A 17652-nucleotide genomic window follows, 5' to 3' on the forward strand; every position below is an offset into this window, starting at 1 on the left:
AACCAGCTTCTTCTCCCGTGAGTAGCTCCAGTGAAAGTCAATACGAATATTTTATGAGTTATGCAGTGGGATTTGTCCTGCCTTTTATAAGTAATCCTAACACCCACACACAGAGTATTTCTCTAGTTCCTATTCTGTGAAAATGCAAGTTAGAGTATGGACTGTGTAGTGACTTATCTGTTATGCTGAAAAAGAATGATAGAAAGGAAAATGCAAAGTAAATTATTTAAATTATTTGCTCCTAAGCATATTTCAAAAGAAACAAATAAACATAAAAAAAAAGAATATATGTCTATCCAATATATGTGTAATTTGTATTGCATATTTTTGATCATCCTACTTTTAAATGAAATATTGCATATCCATTTAGAAGCAAATTATTTTAGTTTCAGACTGATAAGTATGAAAAATGCCTCTGAAATGTCTTTTTCACCTAATTAAAAATAAAAGTAGGAATAAACAACTTGTCCTACCTCCGAGTCTATTTGGTTTCCAAAGTCATCTTTCTTGAGACCTTTTTTTGCGCATGTACTTGGTCCAGCACCTGGAAGAACGAAGCCTTTGAGCACAACATTACTTATGCAAATACAATTATTCCTATCAACATGCCTAAAATTTTATCCACATTCTCTACTACAGGCTGCATCATACATGCCTATATTTCAGATAGCTGTCTCAGGATCAGAATAACCTTTTTAATCATAAAAATGCATTAACACCAGACTCTTTCACTTGAAAAAGACTTGTTTATTTTACCTGCCATAGAGATGAAAGCTAAATTGTGAATATTAACATTCTCAAGCAGAGATACAACCTTAAATAAATATCTGTTAAGTAATTATATCTCTTTTTCATGCACAAATACCTTCCTAAATGAAGACATTAAGGGGGTTTTTTTAAGTCTTCATTTATTGATACACAAGTCAAGGTGACATCATCAATAGAATGCTAAAGGTATGCTGAAACTGGTATCTTGTATTCTTCCATTAATAGAGGCTTTATGTTTTCTTCATTATTTTAAGGAGAAATCTCTCCTTTTTGTCTGTCATGAACAACCCCAGAGGACACAACATGATGCTTCAGGGTAGTAGCTCCAGGCCATGGAAGCAGCCTGGCTCCAGGACAGAGGTCCTTGGAGGGGACGTGGGGAACAGCACCACACAGGACAACTTTGCAAATGTACACAGTCCTCCAAACTGCAGCAAGGTTGTTTGGTGTGAATGTCCTGCAGAGTGTCAATACTGAGATTTTTGTCCTCCTATCATCTCCAGTGTTAACAGCTCAGCAGGGAAGCGCCTGCTGCTGCTGCTTATATCTGTGCAAATTGTCTCTTATGAAACCGTCTCATGAGGGACGTAGGCAAATGTCCAGTTTCTGTAATGGTGGTGTTTGTTTATTTGCAATTAATTAGCTTGAGATTTGGCTCAATGATTTGGAACCTGAGTTAGCAGGTAACTTTAGCAGGAGGAATGAGGTCACCCTGTCTTTTGTACTTTGGGGACATTGTACCATGTGCATCTCAGCCTGGAGTCACAGCACAAAGCTGCCACGTGAGAGCTCCTTCAGGCTGCCACTGGGCATAATTCAATATCACAAGCAAAAAACAGTGTGCTTAAGGAATTCTGTGCAATTTTACAGCTGTAGCCTGGTCTCTTGGTGACACTTTAGGATCCCCAGCAAGGGAGTCAGGGGTGATGCCCACTTCCTTCCACTCTGCTTCCAGAGAAAATACCCTCAAGGGATAATTGTGGCCCACTGCTCTTTTTGGAATAATGATTCAGGGCTCGTGTTGAAAAGGTTGGATGTCACTGCTTTAAGCAAATTGGAAAATTCAAATCTACATTGTATCTCTTTAGGAAAATAAGACAGTTGAGGTAATTTATAGCATTTAAGATACCTTACTGTGAAATAATATCTTGTCAATCACATTGAAAAGGGCAATGGAAGCACAAGCCAAAATACACAAAGAACTATTAGTGGGCAGCAGGTTTTCCTACAGTGGTTTTTGAGCAATAGGTATAGATGGCGTTGTTCCTGGCAGCAGTGTGTAAAGAAAATTAAATAATGCTGGTTTTTTAAATGAATTATCATCTGCTGTAGATTTTTAGAAACAGATTTTACTTTTTCCAATAAATAGATTTTAATTTCCAAGTACAGAAGTGGAAACATCAAAAACAAAAAATGGTCAAAGTGGGTTTTTTCCTGGTTTTGCACTAGTACAACTGAAATTCAACCTTATTTACTATTTTATTTTCAACTTAAATTAAAATCTAAAATGCCAAATAAATATTCTAGGACTTTAAAAGTATCTTATATCCACTGAGCAGTTCCTGCATTCCCACTTCTCATTCCTCTCAGATACAGAAAGTCCCTCTGTGATGTCTTATTTTTCAGTAAAGTTTTTTCAGCCAATTCCCACATCTTCTGCAGCTTCTTCAGATATTCTTTTATAAACTAATTATCCACTGAAGACAAGACTGCATTAAATGTTTCCCACCTTTCTGATAAATATTCTTTGTACCAAGCTGCAGAGTAATTTTCTCTGTCTTTTTCTGCCTGGTGACTATTTTAGCCTTGTTTTCATACTGTGGGTTTGCTGGAGAGGTTTAGACTAAACCACTCAGGACGTGTTCAGTCCTCATGATCATGACACAGTGTACTCAGGGGCATTCAGTGACACTTGCAGAATTCCATGTTTTCTTGACCAGGAATACAGAGCAGGTATCTTGCTGCCACTGCAGGTAACAGTTATGCAGATACCAAATTGTGCCTATTGTTTCTATTCATGGTGATGCCCTAAATGGAAATATTTAAGCAACATCCATTTTTATTTAAGAGATGTTTCCACTCTTTTGAAACCTTAGTAATTTTTTCTCCTGGCAAGTCCAAGGCAGAAATGCTCACTTCTGCTCATTAAGACTCGGGATTACACCAGAGTGTGCTTTTCTGCAAATAAACAGCTGTTCAGGGGAAGGAAAATACCCAGCTCTAAAATGAACAAAGTTCTTAAGATCATTTGCTTTCAAAATGGTCAGTGCAAGTGCCATTGTATAATGAAACGTCACAGGCACTTAACTTTTATGGAGTGGTTATTGACTGGTCACTGTGTTCATTTTCAGACATTAATGCCAAGGTCAGTTGGCATTCAACTAACCAAAGTCCTGATCAACATATATTTCATACTAGAAGCTTGCCACGGTTTTGTTCACAATTTTCTTCCCTGGTCTTTTTTCAGACAGGCCAGTCACAGCTTTCAATGTCTATATTCTTTTACTTGTTAACTTTCCATTATACCTTGCCCATTTCTATCTTTCCCACTAAATGTCACTTCCTACAGCTGAATTTAATTTGAATTTGTTAAATATATTCATTCTACCAGAGGTTTGAACATTAGTTTATGATTACTTCTTGGCATATAGCTTGCCTTAGTGGGATGTAATAAATTAGTCTAATCATATGGTGAGTAGATACTTCATTCTGTGTTTGTTCCTGGTAGGAACTGAAATTGTCTCTGTAATTGTATGCAAGTCCCTTCACCAGAATAATCAAAGGAAACTTATGTGTAGCTGACCATTCTCCACAAGAGATGCATAAAAGTAACCTAACTTTTAATTCCACTTAAATGAAATGTTGTATCTTCTTATGTGAAATGTAGATACAAAATAGTAGAACGAAATTTAAAGCTTGTCAGTGGCAGATACTGTGATAATATAGCTGGTTGCTTTTATTCCTGCTCTTTACATATGCATAACATTATGTTAATAGTGTTCAATGTTCTCATTGAACCTGAGAAATAATAATATTGGGATTTTTCATTTTAAACATGGTAGAGTGTCTTCTCCTCCAAAAAGTACATGAGACACATGATGGAGTGTTTTATGAGTTGCCTTCAAGAAGATGCCTGTTTCCTTCTGCTGCATGACAAAGGATACTGGATGAACTAGCTCAGAATTACCCAAATTCAAATTAGTCAAAATTTTAGTTGAGATAAATTCTGTAATTCTCTAGCTCTAAGGCATGTTTTATATATTGGCCTCAAATCATCTTGATTTGCTTCTTTGACCTCTGTCAAATATTTTAGCAATAATTTTTTAAACGTGGGCACCAAAAGGAGACTCAGCCATGTAGGAGTAGTCCAGTGCTCTCTGTGAAGATCATATCATTGTCTTCCCTGTTTCTCTGTCTGAGTATCCAGATGTTACATTAGCTGTCTTACAGCATTGCTGGAAAGGATCAGTTCTGTATAGCAATGACTGTGATAGCAGTGTTTGTGAAGACACTTGCATGAGGCAAGGTTACCTAGTGCCTTCTGCTCTTCCCAACTCTTTTCAAAGGAGTACTGAAAAGAGTTGGAAGAGGGGAGGAAGCCAAAGCAATCCACATTCTCTGCTCATTTCCCTTTGTTGAAATTTTTGTTATTTCTTTGCATGCTGGTTTGCACAGGTTCATATAAAGCAGTTATGGATATGCATACATACAGATGTATTTACTTGTTGTTATGTACATATATATGTACACTTATAATGTCTTGAAAGATTTAAAAGAACTTATTTAAATGTTTTCTCACTTTTTTTTGGTTTTCTTTTTATTTTTCTTTTTTTAGTGTAGGATTTGGGTTTTTTTAAGAAATTCAGATTCTGAGCCCTTTTCAGGGTTTAGTTGAGACTGATACTTGCAGTCCCTAAGATGAAGTGCCTGGCAGGTGCATTATTCAACATTGTAGAATCATAGAATCATTTAGGTTGGAAAAACTTAAGATCAAGTCCAAACATTAACCCAGCACTGCTGTGCTCACCCCTAAGCCATGTACCTCAGTGCCACTCTACACATCTTTTAAATGCCTTGCAGGTTAGTGACTCAACTCCTTCCCTGGGCAGCCTGTACAAGGCCTTGACGACTCTTTTCATGAAGGAATGTTCCCTAATATCCAATCTAAATCTTCCCTGGTGCAACCTGAGGCCATTTTCTCTTGTCCCTGCCACTTGTCACCTGGCAGAAGAGGCTGACCCCCACCTGGCTGCACCCTCCTTTCAGGCAGTTGCAGAGAGTGATGAGGTCCCTCTGAGCCTCCTTTTCTCCAGGCTGAACACCCCCAGCTCCCTCAGCTGCTGCTCACAGGACTTGTGCTCCAGACCCTTCCCCAGCTCCAGACATGCTCCAGCCCCTCAATGTCCTTCTTGCAGTGAGAGATCCAAAACTGAATTTGAAGCCAGGTAAGGGGAATGATCATTGTCATTACACTTCAGTAAAAGCCACTATATGAAATCTTCAGTTTTTTCTCAAGTTGCTGCTCCAGTTCAAAAAGAAGGAACCTCATCTTAATGCTGGTCTACATAAGAAAAGCACTGAATTCATTTTAAGAGCTGGAAGAAAATCATAGGTCTTTAGGATTTTCTCCAAATTGTTTTTTTGTTGGGGGAGCAATTAACTTCTAATAAATTTGTGGTCCATGTGTCAGTTTAAAAGATATAGTAAGACTTATTTCAAACTCACTTCAGACCAGTGGTAACCATCACTATCACGTAGCTTTCAGATTTTAAGTCCTGTTTTCCCAGGGATTATTACATTTTTCTGATAGAGGTAAATACTTAAAAATGTAGTTTTCAAAAACATATTAAATAAAATTTAAAATCAGAAAAAAATTGCCTGGGATCTACAAATAGAATTTATGGGAGGAGTAAGGTCCTAAATATTATTTGCTGAGTAACTGCCAGTAAATATGGATACGGCCACAAATGCATAGAGATAGAATTAAGGTTGTGACTTCTTTCAAAAGAATCTTTGATAATGTGAATGTCTCTTGTTTCAGTCTGAATACTGTTCTTTCTATTTTCTCTCAAGCAGGCATTAGAAATGACACAGGCAATAGGCAGAGGCTGCCAGGTATTTTATAGTAAAACACTACTTTTCTAACAAATCCCTGTAGAAAGGAGGCAGAAGAGCTGACATGGAGATCTTCATTTAGTACCCTCAGTCAGTTCTGTCCTAGGGCACAGGGATCTTATTGAGGCAGATGCCATATGGGGAAAAGTAGTACGTGCCAGTATAAAGACAGCAGCACAATATATTAACCAGAATACATTAAGGGACTGCTAATTTGAAGATATACCAGCTCTTGAGAGTGTTAGCTCACAGTGCTAATATCCTTTGACATGATTCTTTAGGGTGTTATTTACACAAACCTCTTGTACATTTGTATACCATCACAGGGCAAAGCAAATCCTGTTAAATTGAGAGAGAGGTAAATTGTTGGAAAGCTAGCAGCTTCTGGAAAACAGCCATGCTGAATGAAGATATTGTGCAAGAAAGATAATTTATTACTATCAGTCTTACAAGCTATAGGTTTTAGCAAAAGAATTTTGGCAAAAGGTAATAAGGTAAATATTTGAACTTTTTTTTTTTCTTCCAAAGTGGATTCATTTTTTCCTCTTTTCTGCCTCTTCATTAAAAATACTGATACATATTAGCCCTAACAATTGTCCCAAGATGACATATCAGATAAATGTTTATTTATAGAGGCTCCATAGATGTTTTGACAGAGGGTAAGCATAACACATGCTTACCTCTTTCATTCCACTTGTTAGCTCAATTGCTGGGGGTTTTTAGGTAATAGTTTGTAAAGTTTTAATAGCACTGTGATTACATGCAGTTTCTAATTCAGCATTAAAAGTTCTGTAGTAAAAATTTGCTAAAATTTGCTAAGAAAATGTCTCCTTCCTGCTTGTGAACTACAGAGGAGCCAATGACCTCTCACCTGAGCCAGTTGTAGCTGAAGCCTATGGCATAACTGAAAATAGACAAATAAAAGCAAATAATACATAAAATGCTAACAAGGAACAAAAATTTGGTTTTGGCATTAATCTGTAAGTCCCGTTGGATGTTTTCATCTCCATGCATGCTTGTCATAAGAAAGATTATGGGCCTGCAATGTTATTTTGAAGACATTTCATGAAATGGGAAGGGTAATGGTATCTGAAAACTGTGAAAGCCCAACCAAAACTATAAGACTGGCTTTAAAACCAGGGCTTTTCTTCAGTCCCTCTCAAGTTCCCAGTTATCTCTATCACTTGGCACTTTGATGAGACACCTTTACAGGGTTTTTCATATGAAGGCTGCAGGCTCTGAAATGCAAACAAGGGGAAAAATCTTGCTGCTGAGTGGGTGTAGCATTAATGGGACCTGACATAGCTTGAATCTTTGATCATGAATTCCCATTGTGGTGTAAGCCAAACTTCCTCCCATATGCTCCCTGAAAGCACATTTCTTAGGCTATGTTGCTCCACTTAAGACGTTAAAAAAAAAAAAAAAAAGAAGTAGTGGTTGTAATATATTGACAGCGTCTTCTTGTAGCTTTGTGTTGTACTCAGGAAAGAAGGATTATTAAATACTGCAGATGAAGCTGCACAGGTACCAGTCTCAAAAGGATTAAGGGAGAGAATGGCAGAAAGTCTGACCATACACTATTGCAGGATCTTGTTTTGAAGGTGTCTCTCAAACACCAAGAAAACATTCAAGGTCATAGTAGTCAAGGAGGCAAGAAACAGGATCTCAGAGGGAGTTTTCTTTATCATCAAGTATTCCAAAATATTTGAAACAAAAATACAATAGAAGAGAGAGCTAAATTAAATTACAACATTATTTTGTTTTCTAGACATTGAAAAAAAATTACGTGTCTCATTCTAAGGCACGTTTTTATATTTCCATGAAATTTTGCTAGATCAGTCCATTGGGTTGGCATGGCAGGAGTTTTGTAGTGGGGGCCTACAGGGGTGTCTTCTGTGAGAAGTTGCCAGAAGTTTGCCCCATGTCTGACAGAGACAAAGCCAGCTGTCTCCAAGATGAACCTGCCAGGGTCCAAAGCCAAGCCCACCCCCGATGGTGTAGCACCTCTAGGATATTGTGTTTAAGAAGGAGAACAAGCTGTGCAACAGAGGTAGAAATGCGAATATGAGAGAGAAAAAGCTCTGCAGATGGCAGTGTCAGTGCAGAAGAAGGGGTAGGATGCTCTCCAAGCCCCAGAGCTCAGGTTCCCCTGCAGCCCATGGTGCAGACCATGGTGAGGCAGCTGCGTCCCTGCAGCCCATGGAGGTCCACAGATTATAGAATCAAGCAGATTGTAGAATTACAGATGGTTTGGGTTGGAAGAGACCTTAAATGTCACCTAGTTCAAACAGCCCTGCCACAGACAGGGAACCTTCCACTAGACCAGGTTGCTCAGAGCCCTGTCTAGCCTGGCCTTGAACACTGCCAGGGATGGGGCACCCACAGCTTCTCTGGGCAAGAATGACCTTCTACAGCCGTATGCATAGCTGAAGAAAGGGGAGGTGGAGGGAAGGTATTAGGAGATTTTTTTCCCACATTATTCTACTCTGATTTGATTGGCAATACATTAATTTTCCCCAGTTGAGACTGTTTTGCCCACAACAGTAATTGCTGAATGATGTCTCCCTTTCTTGTCTTGACCCACATTTTCCCTCATCCCATCCAGTTTAGGAGCAAGAGTGAAAGAAGCCTTGGTGAGCACCCAGCATCCAACCAAGGTCAACCCATGGCAATGAGCTAAAGAAATTTTTTCTTAATGAAATTTCTAGAAGACCTATCAAACACTGATCACACTCAAACTCAGAAAGAAGTATATGAGAGTCACTGTCAGATAAAGAGGTATTAAGTATTGATCCATTCTCGTTGCAGGGGTTTTTTTCCCCAGTGTCTTTGTTAATGATTTGTATGAAGAAATACAGAATGCATTTGTTAAGCTTGCAGAGGATAAAAATTGAAGAGGACTGTGTACTCTGGAATACATTTTTTAAATACATTACAGTTTCACCAATGTACTTCAGGAAAAACTTGGATCAATTGCAACATATCCAGAGGAAAGCAAGGAAAATTGTCAGAATTGAGACTAAAACATTTTCCATAAGGAAAAACCAAGAGAATCATGTTTCAGAAAAAGAAGTGCAGATAAAAAAGAAATGTAACAACAGTCTCCAGTTATATAAAGGATTGCTTTAAGAAGAAGGGAACAAACTGTTCTCCAGGCCTACTAGAGACAGGACAAGAATGAGTGGCTTTAAATTATGCCAGGGGAGACTTTGGTTAGACTTTAGAAAGCATCTCCTAATGATAAGGATAATTAAACAATGAATATATTACCTAGGATGTGACTGAATCCTCTTTAAAAATTTTTAAGGACAAAGAAAGATATCTGTCTAGAATTTTTTAAATATACTTCATATTATTATATTATATTTAAATATACTTTTTATTCTTTGGGGGATGGAGGGTTAGAGAGGAATAGATGGTACTATTTCTTGAGTTCCCTGTGTTACTTTCCAATCTCTTTATCCTTTCTGTGAATCAGACCCAAGAAGGACTCAGAACACACCTGTAGTTCTAGTTTCCACTCTGTCATACGAATTGGCCAGTTTGTCTGTGCTTTTTGTTGAAAGTTCTGGCTCCAGCTCACTCTGTATAAAAAATCAGGGGTGGAAGTGATTTTGTTTAAGTTCTGGAAGTTCTATGCTGACCAAAATTTGAAACAAAATTGTATGTTAATAAAAAGGTAATAAACACAACAAGGAAAAATGAAATATGCATGTGTTTGAGTGCTTGTAGTTATTGGTGGAATGTATGGTCATGCATCACTCATACTGTAAATTTCTTGTATGGTTTTCATCTCTGTATTTTCTGGATTCATCTCAGCAGGATTTGGCCAGATTAAATAAATGGTAGATATTTTTACTAAGCCTCATGTCCAAACTCCTTCAGTATTCATTGAAGAAAAAGCACTTTTGAGATAGATATGTAAGACCAAAAAAATGGGGTTTTTATGGGTCACATAGCTCTCCTTTGAAAGCTTGGATGACTGACTTAGACAACTACTCTATAAACAGCTGGAATTAGGCAACATTAATCCAGTCCTGAATTTTAAATATATTGGCTTATTCTTACCAAATTACTTATTGGTCATTCTTCTCTTCTGCTGTGAGTTGGATTTATAAAAACTCACCCTAATATTAATTCCTATGGTTGGAAGTATCTTTCATAAAGTAGCTCCACCAGTGTATGGGGCTTTTGGAATCCCAGTAAACCTTGGGAATGAGATTTATTCCTATTTGAAAATTAACTGGCCTGGAAAGAAAAGCAAATGAATTTGCATTTCAGTTATGTGCAGCATATGAGTCCATATAAGCCCATCTTTGGAAAAGACCCATGTTTGTCAGAGATGTTTTCTATGCCTGGGGTCATAACAAATATATTGCATATGCTGTTTCCAGGTTTATTAACCTCTTAACTTACTAATTCAGTATTGTTAGTCTGCTAACCATAATAAAATACAGCCATAATATGTTAATATTGCATCCTCTTCATTGCAGAAAATTAGTAAAATGTTACTGGACAAAAGTTCCAAAATAAGAATTATTGCTGGGGTGCTACTGTTTGGAGCAAACAGCCACTTCACTGTCTGTGTCCTGGCAAGCCCATCAGGAATGATTGCTTGTGCTTAGAGGGTTGGGGAAATGGTTTCCCAGAAGGAAAAGGCTACTGGAAGATGAAAGTTATTGAAATTTACTATATCCCTGTAATTGATCACTGAACTCTTTTCTGGTGAAAGCAAGCAAGCAAGAAAAAAAAAAAAAAAAAAAAAAAGAAAAAAGAAAACAAAAAAAAGGAGAAAAAAAGGAAATATCTGCATTCCAGCAGAAAAAATAAGTCAAGATAGTTATCCTATATCTCTTCAGTTTATTCTGATCATGCTGAAGAGATAGAGATATCAAATTTTACTTTTTATTGAAATTGAAATAAATTAAATCAAATCATATCCTGCTGAAATGAAATTGGTTAGGAGAAAGCCTGAAGACAAATAAAAAAGTCTGAAAATTAACTTAAATTTTAAAATCAAAAATATTTCTCACAGTTTCAGCTACTTGGGTGGAGGAAGGTTGTGTATAGGCTTCAATTACAGGAATGTTGCAGTGAGTAGGAGGAATTCTGGACTACAAAATTACCCATTTTACACACTTTGGCCTCCAGAAGATATCTTACTCTGTAGAAGTACTAATATCTCTACAGCACCAGGTGCACATATGCTATTATTTTTCTGTGACTGATCCATTTTTTGATGAAGAAATGCCAGTGGGTTGTGGAATGAGGGAAGAAGGCTTAAAGAATCTAAGATTTCGTTTGTAATATATTTAACTGTAGTATTGACCCCAATGCATGGATTTCTTGCAGTAGGCGTCTCCAGCTTTCAGTTCACAGGAAACAAATAAAGTTTAATTTTCATGGGGGGGGGCAGGGGGAGGGGAGGTGGGTGGGGTCATGGGGTTTTTTCCCAGCATTATGACAGCGTGTTATCTTTTGGGACAAAAAAAAAAAAAAAAAAAGAAAATAGCAGTATGGTATGTCATCACAATTCTACCTGACCAGAAAACAGAAAAGCAAGCAGAGAAGGGATCAAGAAAACAAAATCTTTACAGGGTTGCCCTTTTGCTGTTTGGGTTCCAGTATATTGAGGTAGAATTGGTATTACTTGTCCTTAGGCAGTTGTTAATAGTATCTACATTTAAGCAATGACTTATAAAAATCAGCTGGCACACTTCTCATCACAGGTCATTTGAGGAAAATTCCCCAGAATACAGTTCCAGAAAGAGGAAGTCCTTCTTGCATATAGTGTCCTTGCATTTGGGAAGGACTTAGTTGAGCTTTCAGGAAGCTCTGTTGGTGTTTATTTAGTTCATAGATTTGTTAACAATAAAAAAAAAGAAAAAAGGCAGGCTCCCTAAAGGACCAGGAACTTCTTGATACACATTTCCAGGCTTCAAAGTTATGCTTGGGCACAAACATTTGTCTTTTTTTATTAAATGAGTTGTCTGCATTTCAAGGTTGAATTAGTTGATGAGTAAGGGTTACTAAAAAAAATTGTGAGAGAATTTAACTTACTTTTATATATTGGCATAGTCCTAAACATTTTGTTAAATAATAGTGTTTAGAAAAAATATGGATTGTGCAGCTCAGCTGATATGAGCTAACCTAGGGGGTTTTTTGTTTGCTTGTATGCAACAAATAGTCTTTCACAATAAATGGGGGGACTGTATTTCACAAAATGAATCATTCATATCTCTGTAGCATAACTGAGGATAAACAGCAGGCGAACAGAAAATAAATACCTTTTAGATGTCAGCTATAATATTCATGTCTGCTGTCTTTACTTGTGCAAACATCTTTCTAAAGATTAGGAATTTTGCTTGAATAGAAATGTAGCATTCAGTTTCTGAGAATTATCCCAGGTTAGTTTCAGATACTTTTGCCTTATAAAATGTTTGCAGAAATCAATTTTATTTCCTTGTCAGCTGTAGCCAATTATTTTAGACAAATAGGCATTCTCTGCAGCATGTCTAATTTTTATCCAACTGAGCCTGTGAATGCCTTTATTCATCCTGTGTAAACTTCATCCTTGTCAGTCTGTTATATTAAAAATTTTTCCTGCACACTGAATAGATGACCATGCCACTGATGACTTGCACAGGGAGTCTGAACTTGTCAGATGGAGAATATTGCACCATACCCCCTTAGTGCTGTTTAGCTGTGTTGTGCCTACTTGTGAAAACCCTCATCTAAGTGCCAGCTACCAACAAGAAGCTGCAGAAGCTTCAAATACCTAAATGAAGGCAGTTGCTAATGAAATGTGGCAAGTGAAACCTTGATCCAAGATAGAAGAAAAGGCTTTCTATGTGTTTGTCTGGTATTTGTCATGCTTTGTGCTGGAATAAATTGCCAGTTTGATCCAAACACATCTTAGTGAAGTTGTCCAAATGAAATAAGAAAGGAAGGAGGGAATGTCAATTGCTGTTTCAAACACCATTCATTTTGAATCAAAGAAAATGTTAATTAGTGTCAGGAAGCTGAATTAAGTAAATGTTGACTGCCTTGGTAGCACAGATCAAGTCAAAGTTACAGTGTTAAGTGAAGCAGGGACCCCTGTAACATTGGAGGGGTTTTAATATATGTCTATAAATGGAAATGAATAGGAAATGAAGCAAGAAATACAATGCTTGGGAAAGAATCTCGTCATGATTTGCAGAGATAATTACAGGCAAAAAGGAGATTGAATATAGCAACAGGAAAAGCAGAATAATTATGCAGCAATTAACAGGAAAGCTGATGGTTCTTTGAAAAAAAATAACAGTCCTCGGGTTAAAAATATATGCTGAGTGCAGAAATGTTTTAATACTTGATACATCGAGTATTTGAATTCATTTCCTGCAATAAAATTCTGTTTCATAAAATAAATGTCTCATTTATGTTAAAAAATATGTTCTGCATTTTATGTATTTATTATAATTGTTAGTATTTTTACCTAAAATATGTCATCTGAATTGGGGGGAGAAACCTAATAAATGTTCATTTTGGAGTGCTGGTGCATAATGTCATAAAGATAAGAAAATTCATATTTTAAGTTAATATTTCAAAGACTGCAAATGTTATAGGAGCCAGCAGAAAAATAGCTACTCCTGATTTGCAAGAAGATTAGTTTCTCATGTGTCCAAAAAACATCACATTCTAATAACACTTTTGTCTAGTTTTATTTGACTGGAGGCAAACTCAGATTTCCCTTGAGCTGGAGATCTTCTGCTAATTCGTTAGTTAGCAACCACACACTCAAAAGTGCTCTTTCTGAAGTGTTACTCACTAAGATTCTTCTTGAAACCTGTGGGGATATCTCATAGTTCTTCTACAGGGAACCTGCCATGCAGTGGCATCTTTAAGTGCATTAAAATGACACCTGAGGGTCACTGCACTCAGGCATGGGACACTCTTGTTGAAGAGAGAAAGAGGCTACCACTGGGTAACCACATCGCTAAGGAAGATTTTTAAGAAGTGAAATCTTTCATTTAAAGCTAGTGGGGGAAATTCTGCCAGCTAATGAGTTACAAGCCACAATTTCTTGTGGTTCTAGACAGGAGGAGCTTCTCTGAATTGTGTCATTTTTATGAGCGTGTTATTGAGAAACATTTCTGTCCTTCTGGTTTTTTTAAACATCAACTCTGGGTGTGAGGTGTACAATCTTCATTGCTTTAAAAAAAATCTCTTCCTCTTCTGGATGAAAAATAGATTAATACATGCTTCCTTCTTCATGGGTTGGTTGAGCAAGTCAAGATGAGGTTTGCAAGCTGTCCTAAGTCATGTCATAAGCTCCCCTGCTGCCTCTGTACTGCACATCCCCAGAGGAAAAAGAAAAAAAGAGCAGGAAGAAGGTGAAGGGCTGGTGGTCCAGGGCAGCCTGAGACTGCCCTGCAGGTTCAGGGGGAGACTCTGACAGGACACTGCCTTTCCCATCTGTGAACAGCCTCAAAGACAACACGGGGGGCACCAAATACTGGTACTGATAAAGAGCAATAATTCTGCCAGTAGTAACAGTTAATGCTTCTCTGGTGCCCTTCATTCAGTGACCTCTAATCTCTTTGCCTACATTGATTCAAGCTGTATGGAAGCTCTGAAATAGTTCAATATAATTTCTATTTATACATCTATACTGGCATATAATTTATATGTATAATTAAATTAAACAAAGAATTCTCACTAGTAAGCATTAGAAGCTGCTTGGATTAAGTGTTGTTATTAAAAAAAGAAACCCAAACCAAAGCATTTGAATACTTTTGTGGCATGCAAATACTTCTGCTGAATGAGGAGGCTCAGATTTTTCCTTTGCTGTGTCCAGATACAGAAACTGTACAAAACTAATCTGTGAAGCTAAATGCTTGAGTGGAAGAGTTTGTGTGTATGAGTCATATGAAGATTATCCATACTGCTCAGCATTCTGATCACTACCAGTGATTGGAAATTTTGTTAATTGCATATTGTATGCTGATCATGACAAGCACCATAGGTAGGATTCAAATATTGTCTTATTCCCTTCCCTGCAGGAGCATATGTTAAGAGACATAATATTGATTAAGGACAATTCCTATTCAAAAAACACAATGATTGTGTTACTAGTGTATTGTATCCTTCTCTTTTAGGTTATTCGATACTTCAAGCAATTATGGAAAAAGCAGGACAAAATAGCTGGCAAGTCAGTGCCATCTGTGTGGAGAATTTTAACGATGCCAGCTACAGGCGGCTTTTAGAAGATCTGGATCGAAGGCAAGAAAAGAAATTTGTAATAGACTGTGAAATAGAGAGGCTTCAGAATCTCTTAGAACAGGTAACTCCTGCTTTTAATGTTACTGTAAACATGTTACTGAAACTCCGGATGAGATTGCATTTTGTTTATTTTGTCAATGGAAAAGAAATTTATTCTTTTAATTTTTTTTTTCCACTTCATCAGCCTATATTTGTATGTCCACTTGACTGTTCTGCTCTCTTTTAATCCACAATACTTGTCTTAGCAGCTGGCATGTCAGGGCAGGGAGTCTCTCCTTTCCCCCTCAGGACCTTGGTGGCAAAAGGTGCCAGCAGTCAGGGCAGCTGCACGTTTGGTCCCACTTCCCTGCACCTCCCTGCCTGATGCCTCCTGAATCAGGGTCAGAGGGTTGCTGGAACAACCTTGTGTTGTTGAATTGCCAGTGTGTTCTTAGTCTGTACCTTCATGGGGGTAAAGCTCTGCTTTGTCTGAGAGGGGAAAAAAAATCTGTTTTAAATCCATTATTCTTTCTGTTTGCCAAATAGCATAGGTCACGCATTTCTAGCCATAAAAATCCTTAAAATTATTGTTACAAATATTTAAACTGATAGTTTTATCACCTTAGCAGGGTATTTAGGAACACGAAGAGCAGTGAATAAAAGTGCTGTTGAACTGGGAAGAGGTCATGTTCTTCCATCAGTTATCCATGGAAGGATGCTGCTGGGGAAGAAAAATACTGGGTCAGACAGACTGGCTTCCACTGGGTATTATCTATACCAGTGTGCAAAGTGAATATCAAACCATGTTGCTCTGATGTGGCAAATCTATCTCTACATAGTGTTTATGTGTAAGCTGTTTCTTAAATAATGGAAAAAAATTAAATGATGCTTTAAAAGAAAAATTTTGCCAAATGACAAGAAAATAACTTACATTTAACTATCTGCATCTCTTATGATCCCACATATTATATTGCTGAGGTGCAAGTTCACTGTTCAGTGCCTCCTGCTGCTGCAGGAATTGCAGGGAATGAATGCCATCTGCTGGTGCTCTGGACTTTGCCACCACTCTGCTTCTCTTGGTTAATGCGTTAGAGAATTTTGAAGATTTTGTTGCAAAACCATTCATGATGCATCTGCCTCTGATGTCACTGAAAAATGAAATGTCATTTTTCATACAGAAATTCATAAAATAGTACTCATAAATGCATAAAATAGTACTCAATGTCATATATACATCAATTTTGCTTTCACTGGCAGAAGGTAAGGAGAGAAACTGAGAATTAATAGTGTGACTGATATAACAAGAACTTATTCTATGACTATTGCCAAGAAAAGAACAGGCAATGGCATATTGCTACAGATACTCATTTGGCCATTTTATCTTTCTTTATTCTGAATGCCATTATGTTTTAACACACACTTTTTACAGCTTGTACTGAAATCCTCCCTCAGTTCAGCCTACATTGTAGTAAAACAGAACACCCATGCGAGGGTCTTCTAAATTACATCCAGAAAAACAACTTATCCCTCACTTCTGTGTTTGTACATGATGTTACCTGATTTCTTTTACATGGCATGCAAATGTGATATAGAAGAAGTATGTTTTGTTACCACAAGTCTTGAAGGACACCCACCATCCTGCATAGGTGTTCCTAGTGACTATCCACTCAGTTGCAAAGGAAATTAAAGTCACTGAGTACATGTTTGGATCTCACTGATCTCACGTGTACATTTTATTTTCATCCAGGAGCTGCTACTTATTTTCCTTCTAGATCAGCAGCTGCATAGTCAGTTCATACAGGTCTGGATTTTGCATGCCTAAAATAGGTAGCTAATGCAAGCATGCTAAGAAATAAAAATGGAGTTTGTGGCCACAACAGGCTGAATCAGACATGGTGAGTTTGTCTCACACCTCCACAGGACAAGCCTTAAAGCTAATTGAGTTTTTTTCATTAACTGCACAGGGAGAGTTGAGGGTAGGAGTTAACACCTTACATGCAGCATACTTGTATCACTTTTAGGAAGTGATTTATCTGGCTCCTGTCTAATTTTGGGTAGGATAAATTTTGCCTAGGAAGTGAACTTTTTTTTTAACTTGTGCTTATGTTATTTGCTCCTAAGTGTAAAATCTTTGCCCTAAATCCATGCTACTGAAGTGAAAGCAACTGGCTTGTAGGATTACAGATTTTTTTTGTTCTCTCAGTAGTCACCGTCTATACATATCTAACATATACATATCTATATTTGCATGACCTAATTAAATTGGAAGTCATGTATTATGTTAATTCCCTACTTTCCCAATATGCCTGGAGATCTCTCCATCCTTCCAAAGTACCATCAGTAAAAGCAGGAATGGCATTACAGCCAGGCTAGAGAAAGAGTGCAGGAGAGCTGCAGCTTTACTCTCCCCTGTGAAGGTTCTGGTCTTCCTAGACAGGCTGACCTACAAATGAGCCTGGGGTGCTGGGTTGGGGTTCCAATATGACCCTCGAAGACCAAATGCTGCTTTGAGGATGAGCAGTCAGG

At 37.5% G+C, this 17652-nt stretch overlaps 1 protein-coding gene across 3 annotated transcripts in view; it reads left to right on the top strand.

The window, feature by feature from the left end:
• GRIA4 (glutamate ionotropic receptor AMPA type subunit 4) overlaps positions 1-17652 on the top strand; it is a 215986-nt gene that overhangs the window by 110942 nt on the left and 87392 nt on the right. For all 3 annotated transcript variants that reach the window (XM_059838631.1, XM_059838630.1, XM_059838632.1), the window contains exon 4: positions 15024-15208. In XM_059838631.1, the coding sequence (XP_059694614.1) occupies positions 15024-15208 (185 nt within the window). The remainder of the gene's footprint in view (positions 1-15023; positions 15209-17652) is intronic.

Source organism: Haemorhous mexicanus, chromosome 2 (assembly GCF_027477595.1).
Source record: "Haemorhous mexicanus isolate bHaeMex1 chromosome 2, bHaeMex1.pri, whole genome shotgun sequence".
In the NCBI taxonomy this organism is placed as follows: Eukaryota; Metazoa; Chordata; class Aves; order Passeriformes; family Fringillidae; genus Haemorhous; species Haemorhous mexicanus.